The sequence below is a fragment of the Macrosteles quadrilineatus genome, unplaced genomic scaffold (assembly GCF_028750875.1).
Source record: "Macrosteles quadrilineatus isolate MER2022 unplaced genomic scaffold, UCM_ALF_1.0 Scaffold_2__2_contigs__length_208266976, whole genome shotgun sequence".
Lineage (NCBI taxonomy): Eukaryota > Metazoa > Arthropoda > Insecta > Hemiptera > Cicadellidae > Macrosteles > Macrosteles quadrilineatus.
This window is the reverse complement of record NW_026542595.1, coordinates 595,445-614,704: the sequence shown is the minus strand read 5'-3', so window position 1 is coordinate 614,704 and position 19,260 is coordinate 595,445. Positions and strand designations below refer to the sequence as shown.

Here is a 19,260-nt window from a genome sequence, read left to right as displayed (position 1 = left end):
ATCGTGCTCTTCTGACTCTTGAATACACGATTGAAATAAAAACTGCTTCTTTTATTTTACTATATCTAATGTAGGAGTCATTTTTATGAGGAACTAAAAACGGCCAGACATATTTAGATTGCATTACTATAGTTTTCTTTTCAACTTGTATTGTTTGTTTGGATCGTCTTACGTTAAATATGGTATTATCTTAATGCCATGGCTTAAAAAACGCCTGTAGTTCAAACGACCCAGAAAAATTCCCACCCCTAGGAGCACCCCTGACCCACATCCAACCCCGTTGATCGACGGACATCAACATCAACTCTTCAGCGTGATCGGATAAGCAAATCACCCCCCACTACACTCCCCTCTCCCTCTAGTGCTACAGGTGGTTGGTCAGTTACGGGGGTGCGTGATACTTTACATTTATTGACAGGGCTATCTGATGCAACACCCCTTGGACAAATCGCTCTGTTAGCCCAACAAACGACTGTATGCAGATTAGGGGACCTGTTAACGGCGTTTTGATCTTTTGGAATTAATTTTGTTGTAGGAAGTATGACTAGCGTTGTGAATGTGTGGTTGTGTTTTCCAACCGGTGCCGATGGACCTTGTTTTTCAATATGTACTGATTATCGTTTTCTCATTTATGAAAATGGCTTTTGAAACCAACACACGTTTTATGGGAGTTCTTTGCAACATAGAATTATTTATATTTTTCAAACTTCCTTAGTAAATGTTATGACAGCTTAAATTAGCCAAAACAATAATGTTATTCCAATGGATGAAGAAAAGTATGTTCAGTACCCTTACATTTATATTACCTACATTTTATATCATTTGAACCTGATGCAAATTACTACTTAGGCTAAACATCTCAAATTGAGAAACATGTATCGTGACTTTGTACGACGTAAGACTGAGGCTAAACAATGACATGGTGTGACAAAAACTATAACATCAGGCTTCAAACTATTCACAGATACGTCAGAATACACTAGTGTGTGACGTCACGTACCTGGCCGCAATTTCTCACTTCACGTTGTTTGTAATGAATGACGCAACTGAGAGTTGGGAATAAATTAAGGGAGAACAAAGGGGGAGCGGGAAGGGGGCAAAGAAACCTAATGAAATATTCAAAGTTGATTAGCATCACTGGAGTGACACTAGGAGCCTGGCTGATCCTTAGTGGAGGGTCCTTAAATCCTGGATAAAACCTTAGAAGCATTTTACGACTTTGGATATAGGGAAAACTGTTGAAAACGTAAGGCGTTCATATTCTTATTTTAGTTTTCCTTGTCATTATAGTATTTAATATTACTTTCCACAGAGTATTTATTACAAAAAAAAATCAAATTCAGAACCCAGTCTACGAAGAATCATTTTGTTGCTTAGTACATAAATTGTTTACCATTCAAAGGAGTTAGTATTACATATTTTGTAAAGTTTATCAACTTGGGTGCTTGACAACCACTACAGTAGCTCTTGATTGAGTTCTCTCATCTGATATTGGTTCTAGAGTGAAAATTTAAAAACGTACGTTTTCAGGAAAAGCACTTTGCAATTTTTTTTCCCCTTTTTTAAAAACTTTTATTATTTTTTATATTTTATTAACATTTGAAGTTTCATAAAATGTCCATGGTAACGCAATATCTTTGGTAGTTTTTTTTTTAAAGAGCATCTTTAGTGGAAAAACACAAAATTCTGTCACGACCATAACGGACGTTTAAATGAATATTAAAAATAGTTAATATAATTTTTATAGCTATGTTTTGCTATAAACTAATTTACTTTTATGACCATTATACAATAAAAAGGTCACTAAGATTTTTGTATATTTGGTCTTTCTAGAAAAAAAGAAAAAAAACTCAACAAATTTAAAAAAAGCCAATAAAATCTTTTTAAGTTTGTATAACTCCGAAAAAACTTACCAGAGACCCAAAAAATCGTTATGTTTGTATAGAGGTGTGCTTCTTTTGTATATAAAACATTAAAATATGACGATATTTGAATTTTTGAATTTTTTATGATAGAAATCATAAACGTGATGGTCAGGGACAAGCGGTACGGTCGTGAATTGTCTGGAATAATCTAAATCTTTCTAAACAATCCTTCAATTATACTGTTAGATATAATAAAATTATGTGTTTCAATTGAACTAAACTGTTCAATTTACAATTATATTAAAGTTATTGTCACGACCAAACACACTATAATCCATAAGGCTGGATTGGTCGTGAAAAAAACCGCGATGGTCGTGAAACTTTGGTCGTGAAATTACGTTTTATTTGGCTCTGTTCTGGTGGTAGCCCTGCACCTCATGTTCGAGGATACAAAGTGGACTTCTAGGTTAATCTAGCAATTGAAATATCTTATAAACAAAAAATAACACCATGTCTACTTCATCGAATGACTACGTACGGTCATGGACACACCAAAATTACAAAAAACACAATCTTTCCTTTATTAATCTTGTAATTCCTCATTTCAACTCGAAACGACCGGCACTACAATCCTGACGTACACCCCGAACTAGTCTCTAAAACCAACTGACTCCATCGACGCCAGGCTTGACACTGTCGTGCTCCAAAGTTGAAAATTTTTCCCAAATGGTCGTGACGCCAAATCGAGGGACAGACTTATTTTGTCATGGTAGTCAGTTTGCAATGACAATAAAATTATAATATGCTCCTTTTTTGTAAGTTTAATAACCATTGATGACATAAAAATATGGCTTTATATATTTCGGCATGAATAATTAGTCTAAAAACAGCGTGAAAGTTGGAAAATGTACCCTAGGGACACGTCATGGTCGTGAATTTAGAGACTTTAAAAATACGAAAAAAATACCTAGAACCTATTTAAAACAAAATAAATGTGTGTAACATGTTGCCCCCGTCCCAAAAAATATTAAAACACATAATAATAAACTACAAATCCAGTATCTACGAAGTAAAAGGCCAGGGACATGAAAACGTACGTTTTTAAATTTTCACTCTCTAAAGTTTTCTCTCACGCAACATTTGTGTTATGTATTTTTCCTTTAGTTTATTTTTGTACTTTATTTCTTTTGGTTTTATTGTTTAGCTTACTTTTTAAATAACTCTGGCGATAACATGGAACCAACAACAGAATTTGTATGTTATTATTATTAATTAGTATTATATGGGTTGCCCTTATTATAAAAAGTAGTTATTTAATTACATACGCGTTATGTAGAAAACGTTCAAGTTAGCTATAAAACTGATTCTGCACACTCAAAAACCTGAACGATAATTGCCAAAAGATTTAAATACAACACTTTCTAAATAACATTTATACGCCATTCAAACAGAAGCTAACGAATCAACCAAATTAGTATACACACATTAAAAGCCTATTTAATACAACAGTTTCATTTTTGGCAACTATTTGTTTAAAATGTTATTAATTTGTAAATTACCTTTAAGAAACCTAACACATTAAAAAAGGTGTCACTAATATATGGCTTTAATTTTCAGATTTGATTTGTTTGAACACTGATCATGTATAAGTCAAGTAAACTAATTTCGTCAAACTATTTCCCACTACAATGCTCATTAACTATCCCTAATCTTGTCCATTACAAGGTAGTGTGTTAAAGAAAGAGAAACAGTACATTTTTTAGCAAATTACCTTCATTCTAACAGTTTTACTGGCTTTAATCCTCAAGAAGTCTCCAATTAAAATCTCAACCCTCTATAACGTCGCAATAACTCACTCTAAGTACGACACGGACCACCAGGCCTACCTGAGGAGGCTGGCAATGGCTGCTCCAGCGTCTGAGGCGTTTACTGTGTCTAGTCGAGCGGATAATGCGAATTGCTCGCGATCTGGAGATGAGGAAATAGAAAGAAACCAACGACACTCCGGGGAGACGTTCGCCTATCAGAGGATCATCAATCTGACCGTGGGGGGGAGGGAGGGGGCGCTGCGACATATCCGCCGATTATATCACCGATTATTATTAGTCTACCCGGGTCGAATCAGTGTGTTTTGTGTATCCAGGAGGGCGTTTGTGCGTAGGATTAAATTAGGAGCCATTTCGTATAATTCTTTGCAGGCCGTTAAATATAATTTAAGAATTGAGTAATTTTACTTTTTTATACTTTCATTCAGAGAGTAAAGAGTGTAATCATAAAGCAATTTATTCTGTGAAACCCAAGTACTTCAATGGCTGGAGACAACAGAGGGGTTATTCTTTTAAATACTTAAAGTGTAAACCTATAACACGGAAATATTTTTGTTCGAGTTATTTGAAAAATAAGAAAAGGATACAAAAATGCAAGCGTTGAGTTCGTATAATTCACCAATATTTTTGTGTTTGTATAAACTTAATAATATCAATGTTTTACAAACGAATAATATCTGTTACACTTTATAATTGTTCTTAAATTTTAAACACATTGAAAACAGATCACAAACGATTATTTCCAGGAAGAAAGAGGAAGTTGAAAGTACGCAACAAATGAAGGGCTCGCGACAAGCGGATTATGAAGGGTCGACACAATGGGGTCCTTGTAATATCATTTACAACTCCTGCAGGACAAGGTGGATGCAATAAAACAAAAAGAACGACTCGGAATTCGTAATCTGCTGGACAAAGGATCGACATCTGAGGCTGAGGAGATTAAAAAGTTGACGACACTTCCTACGGAGGAGGTACTTAGCTAAAGAGGATTTTAAAACCGCATCAGTCCTTGGGACCGCGAACTGTACGGAGCTTGGGCAGAAAGAAATAAGTAACCTTTGTCGTGATTGTTTTAAGTCTTATTAGATTAATGTGGAAGGATCAATAGGTTTTTAACGGGAAATAATCAGTTTATTTTCCCTTAAGTTTTGAGAAGATAAACAAATCGGAGGGAGATGGAAGTAGAAATCAAGGTATACACATTTTTATTTTATATTGTCTGTGTTTGAAGTTAAACTTGGTGATTTTTTTTTGTAATTTACAATGTGAATTTTTATATAAAAATGACACTGTTAAAAGATTTACGAAGTGTTAACTTAATTTAGGTAAAACCCCAACAAATCCTTCTCCGACGGTATATTTGGAATCCTTCTCCGACTTGAAAAATTTCAAAGGTTCCAAAGCAATTTTATTTCATAGAATAAATAGTATTAATAACTAAATATATTCCACTATGTAATGTATTAAAATAGAAAACTAAATCATCACAAAATCAAAACTTACTCAATTCAAACCATCAATTATTAACCCCTAGCATCTTTTGAACCCAAAATGAAAAACCACTTGACTCGATAATCCCTCCAAAAATGAGACAAAGGGTGAAGGAAGTGACAAGATTGCGTTCTGTGGCTGCTGCGCGCTCGATTAGCCCAGTAACGAGTATTGTAGGGCAATTTGTGGATGGGGGAGGGAGGGGAGGTAAGTAAGCATCTGCTTGACAACATAGAGGAAAGCTATCTGATTACATGGTCCATGTACTTATACTGCGGCCGTTAAGTTGGGCGCACCGCGCACCGCACATAAAAACATCCACTGACTTTGCACCCCGGGTATTAACTCATTAAACCCCCCGCTTCACTTGATAGGGTATTAAACTGTTATTACTTTTTGTGAAATTGTAAATAATATGTTTACAATGTGTTATTTAACATATTACGGGGTAATTTACGCTTTTATGAGCATAGCTATTGCTAACACACATGTTATTATTTTTATTTGTTTTAGGTCTATGTAATAAATTTATACACTTATTCATTTCATTATAAATACATAGGTTTTATATTTATATTTAATTACATGTAATTTTTTTATAAAATAAAAACAGGATTAGTAATAAATACATAACATAAAAAAAACGAAAATATGTATAACCTGTTATAAAATACTAAAAGTGAGGAAACGACAATGATGAATATACATACTTTAACCCAAATAATCAATGTATACATACAAATATTATTAATACATCAACTTTTATAAGCCTACCTATATTTATATTGTATTTAATGTCGCTTGCAAAACTTGATCTATAAAAGTGATTGTATATTATACACAATAGTAATACTTAACTATATAGTAATGCTTAGTAATACTTACTATATAGGCATAAATAATGTGAATGAAATTAAGTAACAACTTTTCATAATAAGAGCAACCCATATGATACAAAATAATAGTAATAACAACATAACAAAATCATATGTTAGTTTTTTTTTCATTTCACAAGACAAATATAAGCTAGACAATAAACCAAAAGAAAGAAAGTACAAAAATAAACCAAAAGAAAAATACGTACCGTAACACAAATGTTGCGAGAGAGAAAACTTAGAACCAATATCAGATGAGAGAACTCAATCAAGAGCTACTGTAGTGGTTGTCAAGCACCCAAGTTGATAAAACACAACAGCCCTCTAGATCACGGGGTGTATTAATTGTTGGGGCGTGTGTGCCACCGGAAATACGGTGGAAACACCGGAAGTGACGTCACGACATCCATCAGTGACGTGTCAATGTCTGGCGGTTCCGGTGCGCGATCGTTCGGAAAACTGAATCACTCTAATCCCGATCCTTTCTCCTCAGATAAAAATATGTTTTCCCTCCGATCGGTCCCAACCATGTGGAAAACGCTTGGATTTCATCCGTGGTTGGTTTTGATTTCACGTTTTCCGTGTTGAATGTTTTGACGGATTATTCTTATTGCGTGGTTTGTTTGTCTAGCTTTTGCTATTTCCTCATCAATGCATGTGTATTTTCAGTGCGTTGTGTTTTGGAAATTGTGCCGTTTTTATTAGTTCGTATTAGCTTTAGCATTTTCATCGTTCCTGTGCTTTTTGTGCGGTTTGTGTAGTGGGTAAAAATAGCTAATAGTTGGTTTTTTACAGGCAGACGAAAGGGGAGAACTAAATAGTCGATTGCACGAAGATCAGTGAGTACCAATTTTCTATAGACCTACTTTTATTAGAATTACACGTTAAAAGTGTGTAATAATACTTTTGATAATTTATAATTATTTGAACTTAATTCCACGGTTCACGAACAATTAATCGATGTAATTATAAACAAATAAATATTTAAACCTTCAGTACCTTGATATTTTGCTGTATACGTTTATCTTTATAATAACAAATCCAAAATAAGCTTACAAAACTGTTGCATTCGTATCTTGTCAACAACAACTTTGTAGCTTCCTCAAACATGAAACAAAGTTTTCACTAGAAGAGTTAAAGTGGAACAATGATTCAGTGAATGCAGTCGTTATTGAGTCTGGTGCCGTAATCGCTGGTGTAAATGCTAAACAGGGGTTACGACAGTGTAAGCCGCGACGTCGACAGAGCGAAACGCGTAAAAGTCGGAGCCAAAAGGCGTAAAAGCGGCCGTAAATTATGTAAATGTGCGACTTTTGTGTCAATCAACGCGTTTATGTCTGAATGCAGCTAGTTATCGAGGGCAGCATTGTACGTGGATCGAGATCTTATGAAATAGTTGCGTCTAATTGAAGCGTTTAAATATAATCTTTGACTATAATTCATTTGTAGATCTATATTTTTACACACGTTGTTCTAACATTTCCATATATATATATAGGGGATGTATACGTTTGTGTATTGGATGAGAACTCAGCCAATTCAAGTGATTTTAATGTTAGATTTAAAATCAATTTTTGGATAAGTGTCAAATGTATGGTTTAGTTTTTATTATTTAGTTAAGACCCCTTTTCAGTTAGAATATCCAAAAGGCTTGATTCGAAGAAGTAAATTGTTTCAGTTGGTAATAAATAATTTATTTCGAGCAAGAACTTAATTCGAAAGCATTGAGCTTAACGTAATAAGATCCCATTAGTAAAAGTTAACTGTTAACTAGCTCCTGATGACTTACAACTGGAACCTTTTGTCAACTATCCGTGACTAATCGTGATTCTTCTTGTAATGTGCATTTCACTTCCGTCAGCAAAAATCTTGAGATATAGATTTCTGTCGAAGCGCTAAGCGTTAGCTGGACACATAAGTCCTTGACAGGCTCTGATTTATCAAAGGAGGGGAAATCCTTAAGGGGGGTGTCGTAGAGCAGGGGAAGAGGTTCGCGTGAACATAATTGCAAAAACAACAGCTTTATGAGCGCTAGGCAAATACGGAAACGCAACTTGAATTTATGATTGAAACTTTCTAAGCCTAATCGCCAGCAAAGTCAATTTTGGAAATGAGTTTGCTTGCTTTACTGCGCCTATGTTCAATCTGAACGTCAATAAGTTACCAGATTTTGTCCCATCAGACTTCTAAACACAAACAATACGTACAGAATGTTAAAACACAACTTTATTTGTAATGTGTGAATTGATTTTTTATTCCATTATAATATAGAACCGTGGTCGTATTTTACATGACTGATACATCAGCCTAGACCTGTTGTAGATTAATCATCTTTTATAGGATTTCAATTAATTGACCAATACCACACACATTTAAAATTAAGTATGGCTGGTTACTGGAACCATATACTTAATATATACTTGACTTTTTATAAGTACATAGATTATTGTTTTGAAATAAATTATCCCCCCATTTTATTGGTGAAAACGAAGTAGTGATTCGATCCAAAATATAAAAAATCTTTAATAATCATACATGAAATGTGATTGTTGATATGTAGCCGACTGTAAAATGTAAAATATGTTTAACTATGTCATATAACACTTATAAATGGGAACACTTTCAAATACTGATTCAAAAACGTCAATTTAAATGTTTAAGTAAAAAATATGTATTATTTATGTATTCCCATACTGGACCGTAATAAATTCAATTTCGGACTGCAACTTTTACAAACCCCAGTTCACTTCCTTGTGTATTCAGCACTTTAAACCCCCTTTTCCATCCCTCACACCACTCCCTCTAACGGTTCCAAAGAAGCAATCGGCAGCAAGGATTTATCGTTTCCAGATATGTTTGCTTGATTTAGGAGTCGCAAAGAAACTTGCGATCTCTGTTTAATCGGACCACTCCAGGTATGAAGGATTTACGGACGAGATATGGGGGCAGATCGAAATCTACCCTCTGGTGTAGCGCCGCGCCGTTCATACACTTGGGAGGTGTCCGGCTTTGTATATGTGATTTATATATCAGTTGATTTCTTGTTTGCTCCATCTACACTTTTCCAATATGCAGGAGTCTTTTGTAAGTGGTTTTAACAGATTCTAATAAAAGTGGCTTACTAAGTGATTATCATTAATGGATTTCAAAGACTTAAAAAAAGTCTTATGTCTATGTGATATGAAACGTACAGAAATTTATTAAATTTATAGTCTGACAGGTAATAAAAGCCATTCGTTAAACTACATTTCAATTACTGTTCAGTTACAGCAAGAAAATAAATTTCAAAAGCAGTGATCATTGGTTTACTCCAGTATTTGTATCATTCTCTCTATGGATTAGCTTCATAAACAACTTTATTAAACTATGTACCTGGCATTATTTTTTAATGTTGACATAGGGGTGATAATACTTCTGAATAGAGTGAGGATTGGCATAATGCCTTATTTTATTCATTATTTATATACTACGGTTGATTTCGAGAGACCATTACACTACTACAATAGCACTGTTGCCTAAGGGGCTCTAAAATATAAAACAAAAAAACTGTATTAAATGACCGGCAAAGGCATCTCCAGCTCCAACGCCGTAGCAAAAAGTACAAATAATGTTACTCTGCCTGAAGCAACAAATGGGGCTATGAAAACATAGTGCTTTAGCTACCAAGGAGACCTGTCTAATTTAATCTAACAACGTAAACCTAGAGAATTGCCCAATGAACAAAATGAATACCAGAATATATACATGATACCCCCGCCGCAGCGAACCTGCAGACTAAGCAAATTTCCCTTTGCCTGAATTGATATACAATTAAAACCATTTATATAACATTATGTTAAATGAGTTCATAGGTTTGCTGCTACAGGGAGGCTAGTAAAGTGTGTTTTTTTAGTAAAAAAATAATAGCTTGGTATTAAATAAATAAATTTGCCAAGTTTGATCAAAATATATCCATAAACAAGCAAACTGCAACATTTTACAAAATGCTTCGTTTACTTGTACGTATTTATATCGGAAATTGTAAACCCATTAGTTTACATCTCTCTGACTACGACAGGTGGGAATTGGGGATTTACTTTCTTAGAGGTAACGAAAATGTGTATTTTAATATAATTTATAATGAATATGTTTCCTACTAATTACCCACAAATTACTTTTGTACCTGATCCTCCCAAGGCTATAATTTTATTCTTCCATATATCAAGAATATAAGCAATTATCTTTGTAATTTGTTTATGAAACGACAATTATTAAAATAAATTAACACGCAATGTGTTTTCCATTTGATGTATCAGGTTCTTAATTATATTTTTTATTGATCATGTGCATAACTCAACATTAATTCCCCGTCAGGTTTTACAAACACAAAAACAAAATACCTCTCGAATTTACATTTTATAAATAAAACTCTTCCTTTGATTAGAAATCTCATTTTAAAAACCTTATTAACTAAATACGAAACCTCGATACTCTATCAATACGTATTTTGAATTATTCAGGGTGTTCATTTTCTAAGTAACCCAAATTACAAGAACCGTCAGACAATTTGTTACAACAAAACCAGCTTATAAGTTGTTATTCCTGTTTTCATTACTTCATTGTCATCGTTGCTTCGTCATCTATGAGATTTAGTGTTATTGGGAATTTATTGTGAATAAGACAGAACATTGTGTTTTCACAAGCTCAAAACACCAGTATGTATAGAGTATGTATTTTACATAAAAAAATCATTAAATTAATACCAGGGAAAGTTTGATATTAAATTTCCAGGTATGACTCTAGTGACCAAAAATCAGCTATTCATAGAAGTTAAATGATTTCAGAAAAGCGGATCCTGTTGAAGACAAGAAAACCGTAGCCCTACAATAAATACTCTATTTGACCTGCGAAAACACCATGTTGAGGCTTATCTATCTATATATTAATAGGCAAACATGTTTCTTTAAAACCTTTTTTCTCGGCTCGTGTGCATCGCAGGGAAAATGTACGCATACTGTTAGAAATATATTTTCCTGTAGATGTGCAGAATCCCCTTAAAAATTAGAATAGGCCCAAAAATAAGCACACAATATTAATTTGAAATCTTAAAAAAAATAACATGGGCTTTATGGGTTGCTATGCTGGTGACGAAATAACAACGAAATATAAACATAAAATCAAAACAAATGTAAGAAATTCCAATCACATGTTTTATTTACAGTGTGGGGTGAAAATAGAGAAGTCTGTACTAACAATGCAATTAATTTGATTTTTTTTTTAGCTAGAAGCGGTTAAGCTGTGGGGGAATATCTTTGAAGATGAATCTTTGAAGATGATGATGAAGGTTTAGTGTGATCATCAGTTCATACGTGTCAAATTTTGAGGTTAAATCAAAACAAACAAACTGTCATAATATATTCTTTTAATTGACAATAGTTAAATATACTTACTCTACTTTAAAAAACTCACTTGGTCATTAGAGAATATTTAGTGAAATAGACACGTGATTTCTGATTCCAAATCGACTAATGAATAAATTGTTATTTAATTATAGTCTTCAAATTAAGTGATGATTTCTTTGAAAATAATTAATTTAACATAAGCAAACATTTAAATATTGAATCTTCTTGCAAAATTAATGTCGATCATTATACCTATTAATAGAATAATGTATTTGTTGTGACTGGGATACACATGATAAACTGTTGGGACATAATGATGATTTACGTTTTGTTTGGAAATATATTAAGACCCAGACCTACCTTTTAAGGGTTTTAAGTTAGGGGTCACAATTATATACTCTCAAAATGACGAGATAAAACCTTTATAGACTAAAGTTTTGAGTTTTGACCCATTTAAATGATAATTAACAGCTAAATTGTATTGGTAATAATTAACTTATGCAATCTGATAAGTTTGCCAGGGACCAAACAGGAAAACGTCATACGATAGGCCAAGGAAGCAAGATTCGAGTTTGGTTTATAAAACGCAGTAGCCTAAATACTGAATATTTTCTTATAAATCAGACAATGACTTAGCGAAACTAAATTAATGAATTTGATCTTAAAAATGAACATTCTTTCGTAAGTAACACAACATTGTCCCAACAATTGTGTCACTGTGAAAATAGAAAAGTCAGTAAATAACATATTCTTGGTCGAGTTTTCGACCACTGGACGACCTCTAGTTTACAATAAATTCTCAGAAACACTAAAACTCGCAGATACCTTATAGAACAATTTACATTAGCTGATCGATAATTAAGTAAAGCAACACGAATGTTGTCATTAAAGAGTGTCTCGTGGTACCGGTATTCGTAATTATTTAATTTATCATAAAAAAAACACTGTATAAATATTAAAAAAAATCAAAATGTTATTGGAAATGCTCCTCTCGTCCATTATGGCGTTGAATGCTGAACGTTTGGACGTTACGCGAGCAGCTAGCAGCGCTGTAGATCGGCCTGGTATTGATCCAGGGCTCACCAAACTTTTAACTAACTTTTTCTCCAAGTTGGAAACTTGCTAAGAAAGCTGAGGCCTGAAAGTCTGCCTTGGAGTACAAATTTTCTCCTTCAAAACATCAGGCGTGAACCGACATCGAAACACCCGTATTTTGCACTTCACTAAATATTCATCTCTTTCGAGTTATTTGTATACACGGTTTTACGTATACCTTTCCGCATATACATGTATCAATTGAAATTCAATGTTTTCGTCGGTATTTTTAAACGTGTGCTTTAGTTGTGCGTTGACACTATTTTCAGGTATTGTGTGTGTTTGACAAATTTATCAAGGAATTATTTAAAACATTGTAACTCAATTTGCTTGGTAATATATAAATTGTAATTTGAGTTCCTCAGTACGCCTTAACGATTTTGAGACTACATCTCTAGGATACAACATTAACCTCAACTGTACGGGAATTCGATCAATACGGGCTGATGGTTGAAGAGATATTTGTGTATGACATGTTTCAAACCATTATAACGTATTATCTCAACCACGGGCCCAGAAAATAACCCTTTATCTTTGTGGTTACCTATATAACCATTCATTGTAAAAAATTTTATTACAGAATATTTCAAATCTCATTCGTTTAGACAATGAAGTGAAAATCCTTCTTTATTGAGGCGAACTAAGGCCTTTCTTACAGTTAACCTCTAAAAAACTAACAATAATAATAACAAAATAAAACAACAAAGTTAACAATAAACAAGTAGGTTTTATTAAAATTACATACATTTATTTCCCTAACATACAATCACACACACATACACTCTCTGCTGCACCCAGGCCTAAAGCACGCCATCCCGCCACGCCACGGCCATCCGGTTAAGGTAATATTCTTTCAGCGCCACATACACGACAATAGTATAGTGGCAATAGTGCTAATTGGTACACAGTATGTGGTTATTTTTACTACGTGTAGGTTGTTGAGGTTGGCTATCCTACAAATGAAATTACAGAATCCACTTAAAAACATGTAAATGTATTGTTTTTTTTTTAGTTTTAATACAATATAATAATGTGGACTGAATGATTTTGACATGCAATGCAAATGGAGTGTCATTTTTTAATATTCCTACGTATCAACCATTAAGCCATGGCATATTTCAATACGTATTTTCGTATTGTTTCCTTGTCTGAAACATACAACAAACCAAAGCCAAAAAGCTTAAAAATGTATTTCCATTTTTCAAATCATAATCATTATTTTAAATAAAGAAGCTATTCTAATTCACCAATTACTGTACTAGCAGTAATTTAAAAAAGTTAATCCACACATTATACGTATAGTAAGTTAATAAAAAGTTCAAACTCATAAAAACCATTATTCGTTCAACTACTATGTGTAAGTGTACTATGTGCTTTTTATTTGATTTGGGTTAGTTGGCAGAGCATTCTACTCTAATTATTTGGTAAATTTTATTTAAAAACCTCTTTTTCTATGCAATAACTGCAGCAAATTAAGAGGTCCATCATATATCATTATTAGAAGCACTCTGCTTTACGTTATTATATTTCTATTACAATTCATAGGTTAAACTACACCAGTTTCAGATTCAATCGGTTTTATGCTAGAAGTGGTTTAACCATTAAATACGTCAATGACATTTAAGAGATACTTGATTATTCTGTGTCCAAAACCGCTTGAAATGACTCTCAGCCGTCTAACAAGGACAGCTCACCTCTCCTGGACCTAAAACTTTTAATTTCAAAACCCTCTTCCCCCCCTGTCCAAACCCTCGACTCTCCAGGTATCTCAACAATGTCTGGATCAATAACACTTTTCTGTTTTACTTCTCAAGTTTTTATTTCAGTTTCAAAAGAATTCTTTTGATTCAAACATTTGCTTAGTATACAGATTCTAGCGGTCTCTTTGCTGTACCTTGAAAGAATTGGGAAACGAGTTAAGGTCACAAAGGCATTCGTGGAATCATTACGCGTAGTTCTCTGCTAGGACTTTGCTATAAGTAATGTTGTAAGTGGAGGCTAGTTAGATTTTCAAAGTTTTTTACGGGTTTTATACGAAAATGCCGTGTTGCAGGTACAGTTGCAGGTACAGGGTGACACAAAGGAACCGGACGTTTTTTAAACAAGTAGTACACAGTAGTTAAATGGAATAAAATGGTTTTAATAATGTACATAGTGAGGTAAACATTTGCCATTTGTTACAAAAAAGTAATTTTTTTAATGACGTCATGCATATGGCGCCCATGTACTTATCTACAAATGTTCATTCTGGTCTGAAAATCATCTGAAACTCGGGTCAGGAGGTCTTGTTCAATGCCATTGATATCTTCTGTAATTGCAAACTTCAAATCCTCCAGTGTGCGTGGTTTGTGAGCATAAACACGCTCCTTAAGAAACCCCCAAAGTAAGTAATCACTAGTGGACAGGTCAGGTGATCTCGGCGGCCACGGTTTGTCACTAAAGCGAGAAATCGCCTTGTTAGGAAACATTCATTCAATACTGCTCTCACTCTGGCGATGTTTTCGGGTGTTCTCGAAGTTCTAACAAGGCCTAGTGGTTTCTTCTTTGTTATATTACCAGTTGTTCGGAACCCTAAAACCCATCTTAATAGCGTATTTCGGTATGGAACCGTTCTCCATGGCGATCAATGTTAAAATATCGACTTAAATCCCGCTAGATTTGACGACGGATTCACCATTTCGGACCAAAGTATCGTGTGCGAAAACGCGATGGCCTAGGGTCCACTGAGTCATTTCAACAAAAATGGCAAGTCTCACTGAAGGTAATGACATAACTTCAATCTTCCTACCACTTGCGACAACAATGGAACAGCTGTTTAAAAAACGTCCGGTTCCTTTGTGTCACCCTGTATATGCAGTTGTACATTTTAATTGATATACTGTTCAATAAATCGTGATTCTTTCACTTTCCACCAAAACAAATAATGAGATAAGTACACTCAAAAATATTTGATCTATTCGGCGTGTATAGGTGTCACGTGGCTTTCAACAAAGTTATTCAATATATATTGCAGGAGCAGCGAAATTGAATTTGATCAACTACTCCCGTTTTTGAGCGAAATGACTATTCTAAATTAATCCTATATTGGCCCTCGACAGGAGGCCAGTCAAAGAACTGCTTATTTACAACATGCTGTATCATACATCAATTACATAACGAAACACAAAGTTAATACTAGTTGAAAAAATATAGAAAAGGCTAAAAATAAAATTGGTATCCAGAAACGTTTTTTGCTGCCATTCTTGGTTACATATTCACTTGGGTCTTCAGAAATAACAGTTTTTACCATTCTTAATACTTATCTGTAACCCTTCATGAAGGTTTTATTATAGAATTTGCTTAAATTACTTATATCTAGTGTAACGTTTCGTATAGGTAAACATCAACTCGCCTTCGCCTCTTCGCCCACCACTCCCAATCTGCTTGTCCACAGCTGAAGAATGTGTTTTGATGAGTCTGTTACGTCAGGGGGTGGTAGGGGATGTCTTCATCTGTGTGGTTTTATCTCCGGGGGGGGGGATTTATGGCCCCAGGGGCACTCCAGATTACAACACTCTGCTCAACTATGGCCAAAAACAGCCCCGAGATGTTTTTGGGCCGTTAAAGTGCCCCACACCTGACTCTGTTTATCTTGTTTATATTACTACAATTTGTAAGCTAAAACGTCGTTCGTTTTGTATAGAGTAAGGAGGCACTACGATAGTTCCTCTTTGAAAGATCCACAGTGATTCGATGAGAAGATGTTTTAATCAGCAAAAACTTCATTGGTTAAGAATGTTGGCAGTAAATATGTATCCTGATTTGCAGTATGAAAATCAAATGGAATATTCAGTCATCTATTTACTACCGTGACTGAAAGGTGTATGCTATCTTAACAAGTAATAAAATTAAGAATTTGCCCTCGTATCTTACATTGTTTAATTTTATAGCATTTGCACAGGAATAACATAATAATTGTGTAAACCTAAAAACAATAACAAATAATACATCCCAATCTTTGGATAAAATGTAAGGTATATTTACTGTAATAACAAAAATGTTCGAAATACAGTTTAGGAGTTCAAGAAAAACAGCCGAGAAAGCGGGGCAAAGGGCACCAAGACGAGTAAAGCTCTCGATAAATCATACTTATGTTGATATGTCTCCAGGCAACTTGCGCCGGGCCGTACGTCATTGGTGTAGTGGAGGGTAGGGGGTTAGATATAATTAAAGAGAGCGCAACACGCCACGGCAAGCCAGTGTTCTGAGATGTTCAGTCATTAGGCCTAGAACGTAGCTAATTATAGGGTTGTACAAAGTGGGACCCCCCCCTCCATCCCCGCCGATGATGGAATGTCTACGGCAGCCTGCGGCGCTACCCGCTGATCTCAGATTAGGGATGTTAATATCTGGTCCACAATGCACTGTTTACATTGTTCACTGGATTATCTACAGTCCCGTGGGTGTATAGATTACACAATCTTTCCGGGGCTTTTGATATCGTATAAGAGGTCTTACAGTTGATTTTATCTTTAAATAAGTATGTTGTATATACTTACTTTTATGAGGTTAGTAAGTTTCTTCAATATTTAGTTGGAGTTTAGTGATTTTAGGGGGTTTTCCAGTTCGTTCATTATTGTTATTGCACTTTTTTAGGATAGTTATTTTTTTTTATTTCATCAGAATAAATAAAAATACAACACACCGAACACACTGTTTTTTAGAGGTAACGTCTTGTGATGACAAGCAAGATATTTCTGTGCTGGGACCTCACTGTGGTCACCACTGACTGGGTCAGCTACCATACTATGGATAACTCTGTACTTCACTCTCATTTGATCAGCTCACAGACCAAAAAAATAATTTAAAAAATAATTTAGTTGTGTATGGTGACGGGTAGATGGGGTTTAAAATTAATAAACCAAAACATAATAACGTTGATTTTGACAACCGTGCAGTATTATTATAATACTAAGGCGTGTTAACCCCACTGACACGTTATCTCAGTTAAAATATTCAACCCTCGTCACTAGAAGTTACGTTAAAAGTCTTCCAAGGTCATATATTTCTCCACCCCAGAATGACTTAATTATATTCATTTTTCATCCTTTAAAACTCTTCCGTAACCCCTTAACACTGTACCATACCAATCTGGCTAATGGATTTAAAACAATACCGTAGGTCAAAGGGAACTGGGAAGGGTTGTTTTCGCAAGAAGCAATTGATTAATCGCCTCCAAGGTCTAGGACATGACTCCGGGTCGGGGATGGAGATACAGATAATGAATAAATTGTATGATGCATGGTCGAGCCGAAATTTACGATCGGAGCTGATAGGGAGGCTGTCCTAATGAACAAGGGGCGAATCTCACCCTCAACTTTAAACTGGAGAAGCTATCGGCTTCCTCCAGAGGTGTAATCCCGGTTTAAGCACTGCAGACAGACAGACGGAGAAATCAAAGAAATTTAACAAAGTTTCCTCTCGACACCTCAATTAGCTTTGGATTTGTTCTTTAAGACCAAAGTCTTAAGCTATTTCGGAAAGCCTCTGAATACATTCGAAAACTTAATAATACTTATGAAAGTGTTTTCTGGAAAATAACCCAAATATTTCTAAATGCAAGAATGTGTGTGAGTTTTGATCAATTTAAAATATGTCCTTGGAAAGTATGTCTAACTATACTAGTTACTGCATTACTGTGATGATTTATTTATTGTTCAAGGACATTAGGGACTGCAGCATTAATTGACATATTTTCCATGAATAACATTTAAAACCTTCATGAAACTATCTTTGGTTTTGAATAGCTTACTTAAAAGTAACAAGATCATAGAAGATACAACGTTTAACATTACATAATTTAGAAAGTATACCCTGAAGGGAAAAAATTGAAAGTCTGTCATTAATGCAATTAAGAATACTTACTTAGTTTCTGACCCACGCATTGGGAGTACAATTAGTTAAATTTTAGCGAATTTCCCATATAGGGAATAGGCTATTACCGTAGTACTCATGGTAAGACCTGGACCCGGGACCGATTTTTTTTCGTTTTGAGGTCCCTAGAGGCCAAAAATAGCATCTGTTCAAATTAATTCCTGTTATATTTATTTATTTATTTATTATTTTCTTGCATTTTTAGGGCTACTCATATAATAAAATTAAAACATATATAACAAAGTACCCTTTTAGTAATTATTTTATTTTTCATGACGACATGTTTCGGAACTAAGTCCATTGTCAAGTCATTTTTACCATAACCTCATTCTTTAAACTAACAAAATTAAAAATATAATCATATGTAAAAATAATAAAATATGTTAACTAAATCTTAATACATTTTGGTATTAATTTTTTCATTATACTATATGAATGTTTTTCTTTCTTTCCTTAGTTTTTCAATTTTATCGTAGATAGGTTGGTTTAATTTTGGAATCATTGTGTTGAGTATGTTGTTGGGGTCCTTTTTGTTGTGTATATAAATATTTAGCTCTTCTTTTACATTAAGTTTCTCACGTTCTTTTTCAAATTCTAAAATTGTTAGATTTTCTTTCATGTTTTTATAACTGTGGTCTGTGTTCATTATATGGTCGGCGAAGTTCGACTTCATTGATGTTTGATTTTTTGATTTCAATGCTTGTAGATGTTCCTTGAATCTTGTTTTAAAACTTCGAGATGTTTGACCTATATAATAATTGCTATTTATATACCGTATATATGTGTCCGTTAGCACGATAACTCGAGCAAAGAT

The 19,260-nt window shown here is 34.2% G+C and overlaps 1 protein-coding gene across 1 annotated transcript in view; it reads left to right on the top strand.

Annotated features, from left to right (window-relative positions):
* LOC128986622 (uncharacterized) overlaps positions 1-19,260 on the top strand; it is a 164,229-nt gene that overhangs the window by 79,521 nt on the left and 65,448 nt on the right. Inside the window, exons 5-7 of the mRNA XM_054407076.1 lie at positions 3,651-3,910; positions 4,546-4,662; positions 6,853-6,896. Of these exons, the coding sequence (XP_054263051.1) occupies positions 3,651-3,910; positions 4,546-4,662; positions 6,853-6,896 (421 nt within the window). The remainder of the gene's footprint in view (positions 1-3,650; positions 3,911-4,545; positions 4,663-6,852; positions 6,897-19,260) is intronic.